The sequence below is a fragment of the Melanaphis sacchari genome, unplaced genomic scaffold (genome assembly GCF_002803265.2).
Source record: "Melanaphis sacchari strain LSU unplaced genomic scaffold, SCAv2.0 Contig31_pilon_pilon, whole genome shotgun sequence".
NCBI lineage: Eukaryota > Metazoa > Arthropoda > Insecta > Hemiptera > Aphididae > Melanaphis > Melanaphis sacchari.
The window spans coordinates 3,065,717-3,088,949 of record NW_020271193.1 but is presented as its reverse complement, the minus strand read 5'-3'; the positions used below and the strand labels follow the sequence as shown (position 1 = coordinate 3,088,949).

The 23,233-nt window shown below is 33.3% G+C and overlaps 1 protein-coding gene and 1 long non-coding RNA gene across 3 annotated transcripts in view; one reads left to right on the top strand and one right to left on the bottom strand.

Annotated features, from left to right (window-relative positions):
• The first annotated feature begins 933 nt into the window (after positions 1-933).
• On the top strand, positions 934-11,867 carry LOC112596399. The gene is made up of 3 exons (XR_003114769.1): positions 934-1,200; positions 1,812-2,007; positions 10,929-11,867. It is a non-coding gene; the product is annotated as an uncharacterized LOC112596399 (long non-coding RNA).
• Positions 11,868-13,974: 2,107 nt separating this feature from the next.
• Positions 13,975-23,233, bottom strand: part of LOC112596295 (RNA-binding protein Musashi homolog 2) — a 56,947-nt gene continuing 47,688 nt past the window's right edge. For both annotated transcript variants that reach the window (XM_025341888.1, XM_025341889.1), the window contains 2 exons: positions 15,624-16,188; positions 13,975-15,505 (listed from right to left, as the gene is read on the bottom strand). In XM_025341888.1, coding sequence (XP_025197673.1) covers positions 14,681-15,505; positions 15,624-16,188 — 1,390 coding nt within the window. In that variant the 3' untranslated portion in view covers positions 13,975-14,680. The remainder of the gene's footprint in view (positions 15,506-15,623; positions 16,189-23,233) is intronic.

Below are 23,233 nucleotides of genomic sequence, written 5' to 3'. Positions count from 1 at the left end.
ATCGGCGAAGTTATGAATACTATTAAAAATAAAATAAAAATGTTTAAATATTATTTTCTGTAGATAGTATATGACGTTAAAATACAGCAAAAAAATATTTATTTTATAGTAATTATATCAACTTGCAATGTATACATTACTAGTTTTCCTAATCTAACATCTCATAACAATATATTATCTGACGTTATATATATATATATTTGTATAATACAATTTAACATGATATAATATTGCAACTTGCAAGCTTAGCAAAATATAATATATACGAGTAGGTATAAAGTATGTATTAAATACGCGTGCAGTTCACAATGCCCGTCGTGCGATGTATATAACATGAGAAGGGGCCTGAGCTTGCAGCAGTACCCCGCAGGGATTCCGCCGGCAAAATATCACCCGACGAAATCTCGCCCTCCCCTCGCCACGTCGGAAAAATTAATTATGAATAATGGAAGGGACGGCCTCTAACACCGCCGATGACGACGACGACGACGGAAAGTGCCCACGGTACAGTCATAATATTTTCATTCACGCCGAGTGCCCGCAACAGTGGAACGAGAGACTCGGCAGTGGCGGTAGCGGCGGCTACGATCGTAAAGCGGAGGGGTGGGTTTATTCGTCGAGGGGAGGGTGGTGGCGGGGTGCGTGTGTACGAGGGTCGCGTGTGTCCGAAGGGTGTGGCCGCCCTATCTACTACGGCTAACCCTCCCTCGCACCCGCACGCCACGACGACTCGCCCGGCGGCGGGGAAATAAAAGGGAAAAGTACCACCACCGCCGCCGCCGCCGTCTTCACCGCCGCCATTTCCACCCCTTAGAGTTCGGCTATTGATTCCACCTGCAGCGGCGTTGCTGGGGCGGTGGTGGCGGAAAGCGGTGTGCGAATTGTGCGTTGCAACGCGGCGGCCCTCGCACACGCATCCGCCGCGCCCGCCCCGAAGGGCGCGAACGACGAGCGACGGCGACGGCGACCGGGCACGACATCTCATCCGCGGTGAACCAACACACACACACACGTCGGTCCGCGAGTTTCCCTTTGCAAACGTTTTCAGTGCGACTCGAACAACGGCCGCGGATGCAGGGACGGCGGACTGCTGGTGCGCCGCACAAGCCAAAGAGACGAATGTAAGCCGACGACCGGACTCCGAAACAACTCTGCACCTCGTCGGTTCGACGTCTACGCGAACACCACATTCGAGATCAAGTACGTATTATGATAAAACGTTTTTTTAGTCGTGCGTTAAAAAAACGCCTCACTGTGATCGAATAGTAAGTATATAATATTTTGGGAGCCCTTGTTGTTTCGTTTTGTGTCGTATAGCACGCGTGCCGCACCCGACGCACCCGCGATACCCAAGCATTGCGTTTACCTATACAGTCATAGTAAATTACGCCACAACGTAATTCAATAGACGAAGACAACTTCTTGGCAACCGCCGCCGACCGATGACGACTGACCGTCGTACACAAACGTCACCTGCATAATATCATACGCGTAAATGAACGCGTCCTATAATACCTATTTAATGCTCGCGACGTGACTCGTGCAGTTCCTGTAACGGTCGCACGACTTCAATAATTATCGTTATTATTTACAATAATTATCGTGTCGTGCGATTAGCCGGCAACGATCCCGACGATTCGTGTAATATCACAACAAATTATCGCGCTTAGTATACACTTATTATGTTACGAGACAGGCGTCGGCAGTCGCGCGGTCAATGCCAGACGACTGCAGCGAGATATAGCCAATGTAGTTACTGTACGCACTCATAGCGTAGACAAAATTGTACAGCGTGAGAAATTTCATTTCAGGAACTTGACGCGTATTGGACATACCGTCGTTTCACGATCCAAGTACATCTCACGGATGCGGCGCCGACTTATCACATAGTGTCATAGCAGCGGTTCAACAGCGGTATACGCGGTACCTTAGGTATATTGACCTATACTCGTCCGCATTCGATCGAGGCCCCGAGTATACACGCCGCATTCAAACCTCAGGTGGAAGGTAAAAACGATTTACGAAAAAATATACAATCGGTCTCCTGACGCGCTTTCACAGCGTGGAAATGCTTTGACGGAAATGGCGATAAATAGGACGCTTGTTGGGAGCGAAGGGTTCACTTTTGGGGGGTGGGGGGCCGACTTACGACTGTACCGGCGACCGCGAACTTTTCCAACACACGTACAGGTCCGGCCACCTGTTTTCAAAAATATAATATTATTTTTCCTTATTCCTCCAATCGTATATTATACTTATCGCGTACTTACCTATACATAATAATATGTAAGTATATAATATATAATATAAATAGGTATTATTTATATGAGTGCGACGAATTAGGGTAATGAAAAAACCTTGTTTTCCCTATCTCCTGCGGCCGACCAGGTCACACCCTTTTGTCGTATTATTTATTATTTATTTTCTGTTTCACACTCGTAAAACTCACAACGGGCGTCGGTCGAGAGGACTTGTTAAAAGCCGTTTCACAATTGCACCGCGTAGTCTTTCGAAAGAGGTCATTGGAGGTTATAAAACTTATATTTATATCAACAGAGTGCTTTCCATCGGTGGCTTTTTTTTTTATTTTCCAAATTAATTTGATCGCACAATTAAAACACCAGGAAAATCCATAACTCTTTGCTTCACACAGGAAATCGTTTTGCACGCAATTTACGCCTTTATTATTATTATTTTTTTTTTAAATTAATAAAATTGATCGCATACGACATAATACTATTCATGCTTATACCATTACCACGAGTCGTTTAGTGTATTACGGGTGTACAGGGCGAATGACTATTAATAATAAACTTAAGAGAGAACACAACTTTTATACTTTTATTTTCCTCATTAGGCTTTCGTTTTTGATCAATAAATCGGCATTTAATTGCTTTTCCAAGCGTAGATTTTTACACAAGAGTAGACCTAAAAATATAAATCTGCACTTCCACTGCTTTCGCACAGGAATTATGGTGGTTTGTTTCAACGCGTTGAATTGGAAACCCATATTTAACCAGATATACGAGTTTGTTCGTATATATTTGAGATTTAAAGTTGACTTGCTTTCGTTGGAGGTAAAGTGAAACAATACAATCACATTTGCGTGATATTTTTCGAATAATGTAAAACGACAGGTACAATGGGCACACATAATAATAACGCTCTGTCTCAGTCACACAGTTTAAAACTCGTAGATAGGTACCGATTGCACATAAGTCACGTTCACCGTGACTCTTTATGCCTATCAAGCAGTATTTTGACGAGTAAAACGTTAATAACGCACTATACGCGATATTATTTAAAAATTAATGAGCGTACACAGTAATCCGTCCAACGTTGAACAGCATTCGTTTTACTGGTTTATTTTTGTGATTTCTACAAGTAGGTTACCTACCTAATAAGTAATACGTTGGTATTAAAAATCTGTACATCAACAATAGTTTAATCAATACCTTTCATAAAAAAAATGTCATGACAAATTCTAATTTTCATTGTAGCACACTAGCGCAGGATGTTTTAATTATTATCGGGGTTTTCAATAAAAAAAAAAATATATATAAGACCGCAATGTAACTGTTGAGAATAATAGAAAAAAAGTAATTAATGCCATTCATATTACGGTACTCTACTCATTTAATATTAGTTTTTCGAAATCATTCGAAGACATGGTCTTGTAGGCACGTGCAACCAACTGATCGCTTTGTATGAGACTGCCGACTCTTCCGAGCTGGCGTCGAGGAATTCCTTTTAAAATTTAATTTCTCTTTTTCGACGGACGCACAAGGCTCAACGTACAGCTTAATATAAAATAATGATAATATTAATAGTAGTGCGCCGCCCGCCTCGGTGAACCCTTAATCGCGGACTAAGGCTAACGACCCCGCAGCAGGATTCGAAGTTGCATTTAGTTGTGGTCTGTGGACGATATAGGGGTGCGATATAGCAGCCCCGGCGGCGGATGGGTGGGAGAAAAACTCGACGATTTGAGGGGTTAGTTCGCAGCCTCGTACGGCTTGTACGCGATTTTCACCGTCAGAACTGCTACACATACGCATAATATACCGGAACACGTACACACACAGCCATACGGGGGCATGGTTGAGGTTGATCACAGTCTTTGAAGTATACACAGGCTGTATATACAGAGTGATTCACCAAGTATAGTCATCTCTAATTTTTCAGTTTGTAATAAATTTATTCGAATTCTGACTTGATTGGTATAATGTTTAAATACACTCAAATATCATGTTTTAAAATTCTTGAGATTTCTGTACCTACTTATAAGGAGTGTCCCGTATCGATAAAAACTTCGGTTTTTTCAAATCGTAATCCTCTTTTTTCGCTGTAAATTATTTAGCGAACAATTGTTTTGAATTGATTTTGATTTTGACGGTTTAAAATTTTCAGAAAAAAACGATTCGCCGTAAATAGTTAAGGCACAGTAGAAAATAGAGGTTCTCGTTTGAAGAAAATGAGTCTATATAACACCGCACACAACGCTCCTTGCGAGTAGTACGAAAGGTCTCTGCGAAAATTCGGAAATTTCGTCTGCAAAAATGTAGGTATACAAATTTTCCAATAATCGGATTTCGAATAACTGCCTCATCGAAGAAGAAAAACGGGGAGGAGTGCACGCTCAGTGAATCACCCTGTATGCACATCATGTACATGTGCGTATTTTGCGGCGTTACGTCGCCGGGAAATCCATTTGTGACGGAATAGGGACCGCGCGACGAGAGTTACCGGCGGCGTTGTCGTGACGACCGTTGTAGCCCCAATCGCTGGCCGCGTACAAACCGTGTATTTAGCATTATATAGTATATAACATAACGCACGTCGTGTTGGTGGTGGCCGGGGTTCGGTTTTAGTTGTGATCGACACAAGAACCGTGCCGGATAATTTTCAGACTTGAGGTAAAACTACCATTTAACCACCTACAGCTTTTGATTTACATTTTTTTTTTTTTTTTCATTCAATAGTAGGGTACAAATATCATTATCAAAAATATTTTATCGCACTAAAACCCCGTTGCCCGGTACCCACGTATCCGTTTTGGTCTTTAGGAAATCACCTCAAAAAAAGGTTACTTCAGCACGTAACCGATCAACAATAATGTTAGGTATTTAAATTTTAAATACATATTATTATTTATTTATAAATATATATCATATTATATAAAATCGTATACCTATATATGTATATATATTTTCAACACATTAAATTATCGATTTTTTACACCATACTAGGCACGGGTATAGGCACGTTAATTCCCGAGAATATCAAAATATCATAAATCGTAATACCTAGATCATCTTAAAAAATTTAATATTTTGTACCTACCACTGGATTCGGAGCTATATTATTTTGATTTACGTTTCATGAAATAACACGGTTATAGTTTTAATTGCACGCGATTAGTTTGCGCACTGTATAACGTTACACGCCAATCAATAAGAGTAAAGTCGCACGTTCTATGTATCGATAAAAATCGATTTTCTTCCAACGACCTAATCAAATTTAAAACGGACGTGCGTTGATAAATACAATCTACCTCGGCCTATCACAGCGATTTCCCAACCACTACAGCTCGCTCAAATCGATGATATCGTTGCACGCAAAACAACACATCGTCTCCACGATAATGCACATACTCCATAATGATATTATGATATGATAGGTTCACCCCGGTTCGTCGGCCGATGTCCGTTATAGGTAGGTACTGAATATATAGTTTGGGTCAACGCCACCGCGTCAGACGCAGCAGCAGGCGCCGGCGGAGATCGCGTGCCCCGCGGCTGTTCAAAATTCGTATTTTCATTTTGACCCTTTGACTTGCCAACTTCAGCCGTTCACAAAACCCCCGAAGTCTGGTCGTGTCTGCGTGCCGGAATTTCGTTATAATATGGAGTTATCATTTAAATGGTTTTTTTTTTCTTCGGCAAACTGCAGCTCATACGTTTTTAATAATCACGTTGACGGCCGTGCAATTTTTAACAGCTTTGACGGATATACATATTATGCAACAATGTGCGAGACGACGTCCGGATACTGTTGCAGGTGTAATATATTATAAAATATTCTATCTTCCTACACAAGTCAGAGTAAACTAGTCAAATATTTATTTATTTCGCTTTTTAGATGGTTTAGGTTTACGATTTCATTTTTTTTTTTTTTTTTTTTTTTTATATCGTTACCATCGATCACTATAAGTACACATTATTGGGTACCTTATTATTACCTTCTTTTCGTATTGTGTTTGTTGTTGTCGCACGTATACAGACGTACAGGCGTACCGATGTCAATTGGATTTCCGTACCATATACCTATTTATGTACATTAAATGTATTGTCATTTATCACGTAGACTTACACAAACAAAGTCCATATTGCATATTTGCAACGTTGTATTTGTGACTCGTATTATCTATATAGGTACCTATCTACACGCTTTCAAGTCTCGCTATCTGCAGTCACTTCACCTCCGTGTTCAGAAATGTATAGGTATACCCACTTCTGTTTACAATACAAATAGAAATATATTATACATTAAATTTGTATACGGATTTAATGACGAACGAACGAACAAATAACTCGACAGTAACTTAAATTTATATTTTCTTCGCATTCAATTCGTATCATCGTTCTTATTAGTGTTTTGGCCGACGCATAGGAAGTTTTTCTTCCTGCAGTAGAAGTAATTTTAATATTTACCCACATACAATTTAATGTGCTATCTAGTTCGTGCATAAATCGATTTTAAAAGGGATATCATGGTATACTTAGATGAAGGTTAAAATTTAACGTTGCATACGAAAATAAAAATTTTATTTTAGACTTTAATAATTTAATACACCGTAGTAGAAAACAATCAATTTTCACAGCCCCCAGAAACGATGTGCCTTTTATTATATATTGATACCTTTTACAAGCATATATCTAGTTTAGAGCTAAAACGTATAAAACGAATATATTTTATCGGTTTATAATACATTTTTTCGGTAAAATTAATCCTAATATTTCTGAGGAACTCTGCAGACTTGACCTCGTAATAAGTGTAGATCGTTTTAGTTTAAACACATTTAGGACGCATCGCGTGTGACCATGTACAGGCAGAAGAAACGGTGCACATGTCTGTAATGTCTGTATACATATTTTATATACCACTGGGAAATACCTTTTTTTTGTTTTTTTTCAGCTGTTATCAATATTTGAATTTAATTAATCTTTTTTTTAAAAAAAAAAACAATTATTATAAAGAATAATAATATTATCGTTTTGGGAATTTCGTTCGAAATTATAAACGACTAGATAGCATGTCAAAAGTTAACTAGTTAGAGGGAGGGGTTATAATATATGTGTCTATTATTTTGAATTTATAAGTTTTAATTAAATTATAAAATAAATATAAATATAAATTATATTGAGTTTTTAAGCATGATTACTTAGTGGGGTAGGTAGGAACTAGCTTTATAATATAACGTGAACTATATCCAACCGCAATCGTAGTAATATCATTAAATAATTTCATTCTGTAGCAACTCTCAAGATAGGCGAAACTGTCCATGATTATTCGTATTATTATTGTATTTTATGAGTTTAGAAGAAAATTTCAAAGCGATTAGATTTGTTGTTTGTATCCAATACAATTTGCCGTTTGAAGTATTTATCTACGACGATAAAAAGAGATTTTACGTTTAAGACGACGATGCCTACCTTTGTTGTAAATTGTTTAATCGACCGCATGATTTCGGTTCGGTAAGTAGGTACATAGTCGTTTAAAATAACATAATTAAGTTTACATTTTATAAAAAAACGTTTCATTTCATGAATTCTTAAGTAGCCTGAACAATAATATTATTGCAGACTAGGATTTTAAACTTAATAATATAATATAATATAATTAAGCGTTTTGTACGTTTGCAGAGTCATAAGTATAAAGAGCCGAAATGCGTTTTAATATATATTTAGTATTTCAAAAGATCAATTTATTTAAAAAAAAAAAAATATGACATGTATCGAAAGTATTATGAGAACTGTTTTCTTCGTTCCTTTGGGTTTAACGGCGACCACTATTATGCATACGTAAAAGACCCTGAAAAATTCATAAAAAAGAAATGCACAACAATACAAAATAGTATCAATGAAAAAATATTTAGTTATAAAAGTGTAACAGCATTAATATAATTTATTTACTTAATGATAATTTTACGTGTATACTAAAAAACTGATTTCTCGTCGATTGAACGCAATTCTGGAATAAAGATCATTCTATTATAAAATTTATTTCATATTAGTCACACTTTTATAAAAACTCGTTGGTCTTATTCGTTATGTTGGTCTGCAGCAAGGTAAAAAGTATCCGGTTACAATAACGTTTTCTTGAACTTACCATTCATATTGTTGGATGTTAGACATACATAAAAATGTTTAGGTACATCGTACATCACATTATCATATTAAATAAAATATAATATCATTAAAAAAACGCAAACAGATATTATGTAGGAAACATTAATGTATAGATGAGTACGTTTTTTTGAAATGTTAGCTAATAATCTAAAAGTATAAGGTAAGATGTAGCACACAATATTATAATTGCAATAAAAAAACCACGTTTATGTTTATTTTTTATGGGGTAAAAAATGTATTTTAAAGTAATTTTTTCGAACTAACAGAAAAAAATAGTAATAATAATAATAATAATAATAATAATAATAAATACAAACGCTAATCACATCATCTACGCCTAAGCTAACCACAAATACGAATATATATATGTATATATATATTTTATATATTTATTGATTCTAGGCGACTAACCAAACATGACTAGACCTAGCCTAAAAAAAATTGTTGTACAAAATTTACACAAGTTATATTGATTAAATACACGTCTAAATATATATCTTGTTATATAAAAAATAACATATTGATTTACATTGTTTAGACAGTCATGGTTTAGGTGCTACTCGTATACTCACTAATGATGTTTCGTATTAATTTATTATTACAAAGGAAGACTTACAAACGACGAATATTAAGTTTGAATAATATGTCACGACATTTGATATATTAATTAAATCCGTAAATAATTAGTAAAATATATATACTGATTAAAAATAAGACTAGATCAAAAAACGACTAGTACAAGGTTCAAATATCACAAATTTTACATATTTCAAAGATCGTATTAATAATAATAATAATAATAATAATAATGATAATAGTAAAAAAAAATTGTTATATATATAAATAATAATATGTATAATACATATATATATATATAAATATATAACTAGGTAAATATCTTACAATTCGTATTATTGCAGTGAAGATATTTACACACATATATATATACATATATAGATATATATTATACGTATTATAAATATGCCTAAATTTTTAAGATTGCTATAAAAATTACACATTGAACGAGAAAAAATTCTAAAATATTACTTCCGTCCATTACATTATATATAAATATATATATATTAGGTACGTAAATTAAATAAATTAATGTTTTAAACTAAATAGGTTTCTGTACGCTATGCCACTAGTTTGGCATTAATAGTAACTAAGTGTTTATATATACATACATACATATTTATATATATATATATATATTTTTTTTTGTATAAATATATAATATGTAAAAAAAATGGTACACCTAAATATTAATTAATTACACGCTAAACTATTTGAGCAATATATAATAATATAATAATTATGATGATAATAATAATTATAATAGTAATAATAATAATAATAATAATAATAATAATAATATATAATATATAATATAACATGATTTTATCCATTTTTTTCTCAGATATAATGGGAAAGGACGTGAATAGTGATTTCCCCCCGAAATATTACAATATACACGAGTGAAATTGAATAAAATTCATAATACTAAAAGCGCACAGAAAAGAATGTGAAAATAAAACTGGCACATAACTAAATATATTATAATGATAAAACGAAATAAATACGAGACCCGTTGTTAGACTATATTAACATAAATAATTATTATTTTGGTGTTAGTTTATAATATGTAGGTATATAATATATGTCATGTCTACTTAAAAACTACTTCCAACAATGGTGGAAACACATGCAATCGGCATCAACTACGACTTTTTAAGAGCTACGGATATAGTTTAGTATAGTATAATAATAGTAGTATATTAAATTAGGCCGGTTTTTGAAAGAAAAAAAATTTCTAAAATTTTTCAATTATTTTTGATTAACAGTGCTCGTCACTTTTCACTTTATTTTTTTTTTTTTTTATTATTATTATTTATAATTATATGTACAAGCGATGTACCGCTTCGCCAACGAATCTGTTGAACAGAGTTAAGGTTTCATCGCGGTTTCAAAGACGATCGTCGTAATGCGTTATGTTAAAAATACCTCTCCATAATTTATATCGTTTTACGGTGGTATAACAATGTTATTGCGCTGTCCGGTCCTGTTGTCTGTAAGAAAAAAAAAATGTATACACCATACTTACCTATGGCACACACGTTTATAAACTTTATATATCTGAGCAGGGGAACCAAAATCGGCGGTAGCTGCTGTCGCGGTCGGAGTTGTCTTCGTAAGTAGTTGAACCGTCGTAGAACTAAACACAAAATCGTAAACGTACACACACACACACACACACATCCATCATGAACACTAAAATATTTAATAATGAAGAAAATCGGTAGCAATTTGACTTTTTTCCGTTTTTCGTATTTTGCCAAATTCGCAGTAATATAATATTATTATACGCAGCAGATAATATGTATATTATTGTGATACGAGTCTACAAAAAGCGTCGACTAACGATGATAATAATAATAATAATAATAATAATATTATGTGTATTACAATTATTATGTACTGCAAACGTTATTAATGTTATTTTTTTCTGTTCTACAGGTGAAACGTGGGCCCCGTCGATGTCGTATCTCCGGAGAGCCGTTCGGACATCGTCGGTCGTGTGTTCCACGCGGAAATCATAAGTAATAATAATACGAATAACGACGATCAGTAATATTGAGATATTACGAACCGTCGTTATTATAATATTATTGTTATTACTCATCACCTGCAGTCAGTCGTGCGGGCCGCATAGAATTTAAGGCGACAACAACACAACAGTAATAATTATTAATTTCTACGCAACACATCATCAGAATCCGTTACCGCAAACGCAACAGTTATAATATAGTGAGTAAAAACAAAAACAAATTTAAAAAAAAAAAAATCTCTAGTACCGTACCAGCCGAAAGAGTAATTATTGATATAATCATTAATTGTATCATATTATATTATATTAAATGTGTGTGTGTAATGTGTATATATAAAACTATAATTTTTTTTTTGTCGTTCTCGTCAGTTGTGTGACCCGAGCGCGACACCACTGTCGAAAATAGGCGAAGGTATACAAAATATGTGTATAAATATTATTAAAAAATTATTTTTACTTAATATTGTTGTATATGCGTGAAAAAAATTAAACTTTTCGTTCAACACGTTCTGTTAAAACCAAAATGTCGTTTTCATTTTTTTTTTTCTTTTTGTTTTCGTTTGCTCGCAGCACATTACACGTCATAATAATAGTGTAATAATACGCTGCATAACGGCCACGAAAAATAATGCATATTAATAATAATACACGAATACTGCATTATCGATAATAATGTAACAACCACAACGATAATACGACTACGTATTAATAATATAATGTTATATACGTGTATAATATATATATATATATGGTCCGGGATTAATTTCAGCGGCACGTAATTATTATACTATTTAATATTACGACACAAATATTGTATAAGTCCATATTATTATTATACTGAGCAGTCGTTTACGTATTATATACTATATATATATTATATATGATATACATGTTAGGTATATTTAAATATATTGTATTCTTCTAATGGGTTAGTAATATTTTTAACTACTTCAAACAACAACAAAAAAACAACAACAATAACAACAGCAACAACAACGGTTATAGGGTTAATAATGATAATAATATGTAATATCACTCTACTGTCTAAATTTTAATATTATTATGTAGCTGGTGTTGATGTACAACAGATGGCTTCTATGGTATAATAGAATAATTGTATATGTTTAGTGTGTAACGTACACACAAATACTCAATTGATGCTGAAATCAGGAGAGGTTGAGGGAAAGAGAGAGAGAGAGAGAGACAGAGAGACAGAGAGACAGAGAGACAGAGTGAGAGAGAGACTAATCTCACCCCACGTGGAACGCGGACGGACCGTACACGGCGATATATACCTACATATCACTCGTACGGTCATACGCATGCAATATATTATAATAATAATAATAATAATAATATATGTATAATAAAATTTAGTATTAGTACATAGGTAATAGTATACATATATCTATATAAAAATATATATGTATATAGATAGATATTGGTAGTACAACAACAATACGGTAGTGTGGTGTTAGGATGAGAGTATAGTAAGATTGTTTTTTTTTTCATATACGATTATTTCCTTAACTCGAATACATAAATGTGTGTGTATATACACACACATGTATGTATATGGATTAAATAATAATGATCTAAAAAAAAAAACAAATCTAAAATTAAATTAAATAACCAAAAGCGGATCGGTCGGATTTTCTACTGACAAATACTACTTTTATTTATTTCCGTTTTATAATGTAAACAACACAGCATTTTTAAACATTTAACTACTAGAGTGCGTAAAGAACTAAATTGTTAATAAAAAATAATAATAATAATGATAATAATTGTAAATAATAAAAGATACGAAGGATCCACGTATATAGAGGTATCTAAAACTACTGTTAATAATTTTTTTTTTACGATTTTTTTTCTATATGTAGGACTACACACGAATATATTATAGTAGAGAATGTCTACACAGAAACTAAATAAATTAATAATAATAATAATAATAATAATAATAATAATAAAAAAAAAAATGTCAAAAAGTGTACACTTAAATACTCTTACAGCTATATATATATATATTTAATAATAAATAGTAGTTAATAATATTACGCTACAAAAAAAAGTACTAAACTAAAAAATACTGTTAAAATACACACCAAGTCTAAATGACTTCGACATTAAAAATATACACCTATAATAGGTTTTTAAATGTACTAAAAAGTCTAGGTCTAGGATACGACACAAAACCGGAGTATGTAAAAGCATCGCTAACCCTCTTTCGTATAATTGCTTTGTCTTCCTTTTTATTAACTCTCAAAATATTACAAAAATAGAGGGCTTACCACTAGAGTAAAACTATACTAAAAAAAGATTTAAAAAAAAAAATATATATAAATAAACAAAGAGATCAATAACCATTTAAGTATTATTGCTTTACATACATATAATAATGTTCTAATTAGTATTGTCCAGTCGAATCAGTGCTTTTCGTAACTTTTACTTGTTTAATTCTAACAAACTAAAAACTAAAACGCGCTGAAAAATTAAATTATTGTATTCATAGTAGATAATATTATACGTTTTAACTCTTTTAGTGTCTAACTAAATATTGAACTCGTGAGATTTTCATTACTTAGACAATAAAAAAAAAAAAAAAAAAAAAAAAAAAAAAAAAAAACAATGTACGATTGATCACTAAGGCGGACAGCTAAAATTAAATTGTTGAACAACTCCAATGTCTTGTTTTCTACTGATTTAAGTATACAATAAGTAGTGAGAAAATAAACAAAAAAATATATATACATATTATAAGAATTATTGTTTTTGTTATACATTTTCGTACTTTATGATATCTCTCTAAGTTAAACTACTATAAAACTAGAGCAAGTTAGTAAATCTGATTTTAAAAAAGCATTTGATATAAGAAGCGAAAGATTTATAATTATCATGTATATGCATGTATACACATATTATATACAATATTTAAATATACGTATACATGCATAATGAGAGAGAGAGAATGAAATATATAGAGAAAAAAAGAATATAATTTATGAAATGGTATTTAAAAAAAATTGTCATGATGTATGCTTGTGAGCTTTGGTCCTTAATGGAATGTATTTTCTCTACTGATCATTGGAATTTTTTTTTATTAAAGAGCAAAATAATACATTAACTAATTAATTAATTACACGTTATTTAGACACTAACCACACTACTATTAGAAAGTTGAGAATTATTAAAAATTAATAATAATTATTGATAGTAATAATAATACATAAAAAATAATAATAATTAATTAATATTAATGATAACTCTGACTAGAAATCGTTAGTTTTATCCGATGAAAAAATAACTCACGACAATGAGGCAGTGGTATGGCACACGCGCGGATTGATCTCCGAAGATCTGGCTGACAGCCTCGTCGATTTTGAATAAAAAAAAAAAAAAAAAAAAAAGATAATGAAACGCGGTTGGGTTTGGGCTGGGATGAGGAGGATTCAGATGGGGGATTTTTTTTTTAGATTTTTTTTTTGGTTGAATATTAAAAAAATAATTTCAATGATAGAATGTATCTGAGCAACAAGAGAATGTTTTTTCGTTTTTATTTTTATTTGTTCGGTTTTCTCATTTACGCGAAAAAAATTGACCTGACCAACACACAACATACAAACAGCACAGGACGCGCGCAATAAGGGTTGAAACGGACCTAAACGTACATGCCACCCATGCCATACATGGACGACCAGTCGATGCCTTGGAAGCCACTCATGTCGATGCCGGACAGGCTGTACGCCGGATATGCGGCCTGCGTGGCCGCGGCAGCTGTGGGCACCGGTTGCGGGGCGGCGGCTGCTGGCTGCGGGGCCGCGGCTGCGGACACCGGAACTGGATACGGGGCGTAACGGTAGCTGGCCAGTCCTGGGTACGTGGCGAACAGCTTGTTGTAGTTGTGCGCGGCCACCGCGGCCGCGGCGGCTTGAGCCTGGGCCTGGGCCTGTGCCTGAGCCTGTTGCACGGCCGCCAACTGGTGGCTGGCCTGTGTCACTGGAGCGGCGGCCACACGGACGCCGAGCGGTCCACCGACCAACACGGGGCGCTTGCCCAGCAACAGGCCTGCGGCGGCCGCGGCCGCTGGCTGCACTAGCTCCTTGGGCTGTGCCTTCTTGCACTCCACCTTCTTGTTCTTGATCGTGTGGAAGTGAATCTCGCATATTGTGTCCACTATGTCGTCGTTCTCGAACGTGACAAACCCGAAGCCGCGGTGACGCTTGGTGTGTTGGTCCATCAGCATCACTGTTTCCTCCACCTTGCCGAATTGGCTGAAGTACGCCTTCACCTCGTCAGCGGTGGTGTCCTGGCTGACGCCGCCTACGAATATCTTTTTGGTCTTGCTGCCAGCCTTCGGGCGATTCTTGGGCGTCGCGTGCTTGGGATCGATCTTCTTGCCGTCCAACGTGTGTATGGGCACGGCCAACACCTTTTCCACAGTCTCAGCGTCCGAGAACGTGATGAATCCGAAACCGCGACTCCTCTGCGAGAAACAAACAAACGAAAACAAAAAAAATTTTAAAAAATACTCATAAAGACAACAATACTTCCGTCACGTTATCCTGTGGCGGGACAGAGATATAATGACAAGTCGTCCTCACCTGCGTGATGGGATCCTTCATGATGAGCACGTTGGTCACGTCACCGAACATGCCAAAGTACTGTTTGAGCTTGTCGGCCGACGTCTGCCAACTGAGACCACCGACGAACAGTTTGGCCGACGTGCCCTCTGTACTGCTGTTTGGCGTGGACCGGCCGCTGGGCGAAGGCGCCGAAACCATCTGCTCGACCGGCACAGCGCCGTTTTGCTTGCCGCCGCCGATGATGGCCTGCTGCTGCTGCTGCTGCAGTTGCTGTTGCTGTTGCTGTTGCTGTTGTTGCTGTTGCTGTTGCGCGGCCACCACGGCCGCTACGTCTTGAGCCGACTGGTTGCCGTTTTGCAGCGGCGAACCCGCTTTGTTGGCCGCCGACACGGCCGTCGGTTGTGGCTGAGCGATTTTTACAAGGCCCGGCAACGGGCCGCGCACCGACTGATGGTGCGGGTGCAAGGCGAGCGGCACTGGGGCGGCGGTCATCGGCTGCGGCATGCCCATGCCGCTCGCGGCCAACATGCCGCTGAAGTCAGCCGCGTGTTCGGCCAACGTAGCCATTTGATCCACTCCCAAACTATACACACGAAAAAAATATATAATGTTAGAACGTTGCGTTGAACGACACACGAAAATAATTGTATACGCGCTAAATATAATATATTATTCTTTTTCGTTATTATTATTATTATATTATTAATAATACATTTTTTTTTTTTACGTAGGTCTACGAGTGAAGAATTGCGATCGTAATATCGATTACATAATCATATCAACGCAAGATGTACGCGATGATAGACAGCAACATTACGGCGACATATACAATCATAACCAACAACAGCTACGTCAAAACAACAACAGCATAAATGGTAAGTCTACAAAAACTTTGCTCTAATAATATGTAAATAATAAAAAATGTATAATAATAATTATAATAATAAAAACCATCTAAAAATCGTTTATTACAACAATATATGATATAATATCACGTATGCGTGTTTCGCAGGGTTTCGCAGACTACAAAATGGCGCACAAAGCGACACGGCTCGGAGAGACGTTCGACAGCGAAATACTCATTACGACGACAACGTTTAATGGATATCACTCCGATATTGTCCTGTCACAGCAGTAATGTCACGTATCCGAATCGTACTGCTGTCGCGGGACATTTTCGGAGCTGTCATCCGCGTGAGCAACATTAATCTGTCAATGACGCATATCCACAAGAACGAACAACACCGTAATCGCAACAACGGAATTCACAGTAGAAGAAAATAAATAATAAACATTTTCTTTTTTTTTTTATATTAAATTTTTTCGTTATTTCTTTATTATTATTGAAATCGCAATGAAAACCAAACAAATGTATATTATTAAGTATCTATTATTAATGTGTACAATAATTGTATCGTGTTTTGATAAAATGATTTTTTTTACATTAAAATGAAGTTTTACTCTACCTACCAAATCAAAATACAAATTTATTTTCGTCCAGGTTTATACGAATAACGTTTAAGTTTATGTATAGATGAAGAAGTACAATATTTTTAGAAACGCTTGATTACAATATTTTCACTTATCATTCGAACTTATACACTCATTCATTGACCGTACTTGGCTCTTAAGCTTTTAAATATATTAAACTATATTTTATAGATATTTCGATTATTATTAATCAACGACGGAGTTCATCTATCACGATTATTTTGGTTTATAAGTGTTTATAAATTATTGATTATTAATATACATTTATTGAAATTTTGTACCACAAATAAATTTGTTATAACTATAATTTGTACACTTTCTTTAATTTCAGGGGTGAGGTAGCAAAGCCCTCTTAAGGGTTTATTTACTAACGAAATATTAGATTACTAAAAAATAAAAATAATTTTGAATGTATTTATATTTTATTATTTCAGTTTTTTTATGTTCAAAGTTTTAACTCGAATGTAACAAAAAACAACAATGACTTTTGGAATAAATATTTAAAAATTTGTAACTTTTTTTTTGTTGTTTGATACAATAAAATAGTTGTGTTGGCTTTTTTATTCAATCTCAATCATGTATTTTAAGAATTAGGTAAATTTATGAATCGTGATTTAAAAATATGAGTTATTTTAATAAAAGTACATAAGAAATAATATAAAGTAGTATTAAGTTTTCTGAATTATATTAACAGTACATTATATATAGTTTTTCAATGTATAAATAGCTGTACATATATTTAAACAACTGTAGGTAAGGTATATTGCATATGTATAATATAGTTGAATCTTAACATTATGTAGCACACGAAGTTGTCATGAATATTGATTAAATATTAACTATGTTAGGTATTTAACAATATGTAGGTATACAAAATAATGTATTTTAAAAATTCACGTACAGGATAATGTACTTAAAACCTAAATATTACTTTTTGAAATTCCTCGAATTATGATAGTATGTTAAGATTAAGTATTTTTTATAACTAAATGAGAAATGAGATGTCATATAAAATAATTTTAATTTTCACGAAGTTTTTATAATTATTTTATGTCGTTAAAACATTTTAATTTTTTATAGAATAACAAAATAAGTGTTAAATCATAATTAATACTTTTGCACATTCTGTGGATAATTTAATAACAGTAAAATATCTGAAAATAAAATGTTAACAGTTTGTTTAATATTTATATGGCGTTGTGGTGCATGAATGAACATCATATGAAATGACGGTACAAAACACATACAATAATTCTCTTTTAATATTGTCGGTCATTAAATGTTCTAATAAAATGTACATAACTGTAAACTTTCTGTAGAACTGTATAAATAATGAATTAGCGTAAGTTGAATAACAATGTAGCTAAAATGTATATCTGAACATATTTACGACTATTAATAATAAGACATGTAAAGTAATAGTACTATAACGATACCATATATTTGTACTATACACATAGAAGTAAACTACAATAATAATTTTAAATTATTTACGTTTGCAAGTAAAATTAAGTACAAGGATTAAATTTAATGCTAACGATTAAAATTTAGTTTAAGCAATGAATCATATTAAATATTAAGTAAATTTGGCTGTGTAATTAGGCATATTATATAGTCAATAGAAATATGTTATACATTATTTTTTTTCACAAAGTTTATGTAAAAAAAAATTATTACTCAAGTTGATCATACATAAATGACTGAGTTAATGTTTTTATTGTATTTATAACTATATGACGTGAGATTTTATTTTTAAATGTCTTATACGACGCTATTACAACACGAGTCGAGCGGATACACGATATCGTTTATTATCTTTTTACGTCTAAAAGCAGAACATAAATTGATAACATTTAGTTGTAGACACTCTCTTTTGGCATACATTAATCATTTTGATGTATTATATTTATTACTTAAATGTCCCTTTCCTTAGCATCCATCTATTCGGTACTTGGCCAAAGCACCTATACACAACTTTGCAATAAAGCAAAAATGTATTAATCATCCGTCAGTCAATGTTAACCTTAATAGACACTCTAGTATACTATTGTGCTTCACGAATTAATTACCTATCACGATTACAACGATACAACTTGAAGGAAAAAAGAAAATCAATAATTTGATGATGACACGTCAGATCAGACCATTCAAACCTTTTTAAGTTTATCACCAGGTCGTACTTAATAAATTATTACAAAAACGTATTCTATAATTATTTTATATAATATATACATAAAATATAATACAAAATTATTACTCTTATTTTTTTGTCACGTTCAAACTGTACAGTTTTTCAATTAACTTAGTCGTCACTCGTCACGTAGAGTAATGAATGGAAAAAAAAATTCTATACAGCCATTTTTATAAAGGCTAAAAAAAATTTAATTTAATCGACAACAAAAAAAAAAAAAAACACTTTGACCGAGAAAAAGAAACGGAAATGGCAAACGCATTTTGACGTTGAAAAGGAAATATAGTTCAAAATTATTAATACTTCAATACGTTCCAACAAACCTCAAACGTCAATGATTCCGTTTAAATCATATGAAACCGAGATAAAAAAAAAAATGAACATTTTATTTTTTACACTTTAAAATCGATAAATGTTATTCAGTATGCAGAGCTGACAGTGAATAAGGGAGGGAGGGGAGATGCATTCTGTATTCAAGATAGTACATCAAAGAAAAAACCAAACTAACTACAAGCTAAAGGATGATAGATATACGAACCAGTTTTAGACTGGTTAGTGTTTTTTTTTTCAAATAAAATTACGACGATTTATCATATTTCTATTCAATAAAATTCATTGTATAGTTTTTATTTATATAACAATAACATATTTTTATTATTTCTTATTAACTGTTACATTCTTAAAAGTGCTATAAGTCTTGAAATATTTTGTATATTATAATATATTTTATATAAATATATGAATGCTTTAGCCAAGACAGAAATAAAAATAAAAGTAATTATCAATTTGAATTATTTAATCATAAAAAACAATTGTTTCTCATGAAAAACACTCAATACAGCAGTTCAAATTAATTTGTTGACATTTAAGTTTGATGAATTAGTATATATATATTATATATACATATTATTTACATATAATATTATTATATTAATTGCAAAGGTTACTTCTCACATTAGTATATGTATAATTAGAAATAAAATATTAAGGGTGTACGTTGTATTGATAAAAGCTAGAATAAAATTTAAATGAAAATAGAATTTTTTAATATTTTAAAAAGGGAGTGTTTAAAAAAAGTTTTAATTTTGTCATTGTTGTAAGATGTAGTAATATTTATAAAATATTTTTGAACCCATCAAGTTTTATTTAAAAGTTGTATATTATTATAGTAATATGAACAGAAAAAAAAATAATATTTTATCACGAAATGATAGAATTCAAACCTACGATGACTACTAAAGTATATATTTCCCTACAAAAGTGTATAATACAAGTTAAAATTATATTTATAAAGTATCCCTTTCAAATTAAATTGAAAAGGTAAATTTTTTTTTTAACCTTCAAATGTCAGGAATACTTGGCCATGCATATAGTCTAGTGTTAAAAGCGATGCTGACTCTATTTCATGAATAATTTATTTTTAATAAGAAAAAACAAAAATATTTGTATATCTGCTAACTAAAATATAGCCTTTCAAAATAATACTTTTGGTGTAATGACTAGTTAATACCCGAGTTAATACCTTACTACTTTTAAATGGAATATCATATACTAACAAAACTATCCACGCAAGTATATCATATTAATTAATAACTGATGTAGAAGTATAACCGATGTTATACGTCACACAATTGATCGATCTTTATCGACTCTGGAGGTAATTAAAAATAAAATACAAATAAAGTACACTTAAAAGTTAAAATACAATGTTGCAAGTTTTTGCGTTTTAGTTAATTATCGTTTTGACGTAGTGCATAGAAATTTATAGATACAAAATTGCAGTTAAAACACACATTATTACTTGAGATTTGTCATATAAAAAGACGTATAATGTGTAACAACATGTTAAATATTGATAATAGTTCTCCAGTGCATAATTCTACTCTATCTGCTACTATCGCGGATCAAACGATTAGGTATAAACGTTTCCTAAGTCAAAGATGACCAGTAGCGACGTAATAATTTTTTGGGAAATCTGTTCAATATCGACGTCAACGACACGTGCCCAACCCACGCCATGATCACGGGGGCATCTACGTCTCCCCGATTGATTGGTGGCGTGCTGCGTCGTATTTCGCAGTGACGGCAGAGTTTAAGTGCGCATTTTCACCCTTGTTCGACTTGGTTTGGAAGGGATGAGTAAATACGGTTGGGTGAATAAGAGTTATAGGCGGAGCTTACAAACTAATATAAGGGGATACAATTTACACATTAATTTGTCAATTTACTGCGTTTACCAATATTATATCACCTTCGTACATAATTAATAATAATAAATATAAAAATGTACCAATATTTGTAGTGTAGGTATCTACTTATTAGAGAATATGCTTAACAGAGCTACGTAAGAATATGTATATTTTGCTTTCTGAAACGCTTGGCAATGCTTTTATTATATTAAAAACGTCGAATAGAAGTTACACTATTATTTGAAAGATACGTGCGTCACCTCATACTCGTCTATGTAAAAGTGGTATGAACTTGGATCGCGAGAAAACGGGGATGGTATGGAAAAAACGTTCTGGAAAAGGGTGCGCAGTAGCTTTAGAACAATAAGCGATGAGGAGAACTACTGTTGGCAATGAAGAGAAGGGAGCACGAATAAAACAAGGCTCATTGAAAAATAGTTGCTGACATAGTCATGAGTGCTTAAGACCATCTTGTCATCTCCGGTAAAAAGCCCATCGACCAACGATCGGAGTTGTTATCGGAAACTATCTTCTGATCACGTCTTCGTTTAATAATACTTAGTAAAAATTATATAGACTACGTGTACGAGTAGATATTATCGCACGTACTGAAAATTAAAGGGGCTCGAGTGCATGCGCCAGTTAAGGTTTTAGAAACCGCAAAGAAAACAAATAGTAAAATGAAATGAAGGTTTATAATAATTTTAGAGGTCCGAAGATGAGACATATTATTATTGTTGTTGTAGTTGTACATAATATAAACTGTGGCGTGGGTATAAAAACGAAAAACCCAGATAAGAGCTGACAATAACGCGTTGTATATTATTATGGTTTTTTTCTTACACAGTCCCTTTTTCTTATGCTTCTTTTCGCCACTATGTTACCATGGTCGTAAAATGAGATAAAATTCCCGTGTACAAAATAAAAAAAGAACTTAGCTACCTACTATTAGGTATAATAACTATAGCAGTAGACTGCTGCTGGGTCATCGCTGGAATAAAAATTAATATTGGGTAGTCGGGATGACGATCACGATAATAATATTATGTACTTTGTCGTTTAAAATTGCTAACAACACGCACGGCTTACTAATTGTTTGCGTTATTTAACTAAATTATACACGTGTTGTACGAACACCGTTTCACGAGATAAAAATTTGAAAATGCATAATATTCTATAATAAATATGAGGTAATCGTTTAATATCTATCCCTAAACGTATGTATAATTAAATTTTTTAACGCCCTGTTACAAATACGACCCTAAAAAAAAAAAAAAAACTATAAAAACTATAAAATTAAAAATCGTCATTTTGATGAACGATATAATAGAGTTGATAGTATGCAAATTTAGAGCACGCGCACATAACATCATGCATACATCACTCACGCTCAGTATTACCTATTCGATTTACGCTTGGTATACGTACCTAAATAGTAAATAATAATTTATACCGAACGCCCGATAAAATCGCAAGTTTCAAATTGTTCAAACAGTCGGTTGTTATTTTTCGTAATATTACGTAATTTGATTTTTCGCACCTTAACCGCGTATTATACAGTCTCAACGAATATGATATTTGTACGATGATATACCTACTATACTATATTAATTGAAAACGTGCCGAGAACGTCGCAGCGACTGTGTTTACAGATTGCGGCGAAAACGAGCAACGAATCATAATACACGCGATACACCGTCTAGGCGAGGGCGGAGCGCTACTTTATTTTCCGTAAAATGTTACAACAGGAACGGTAC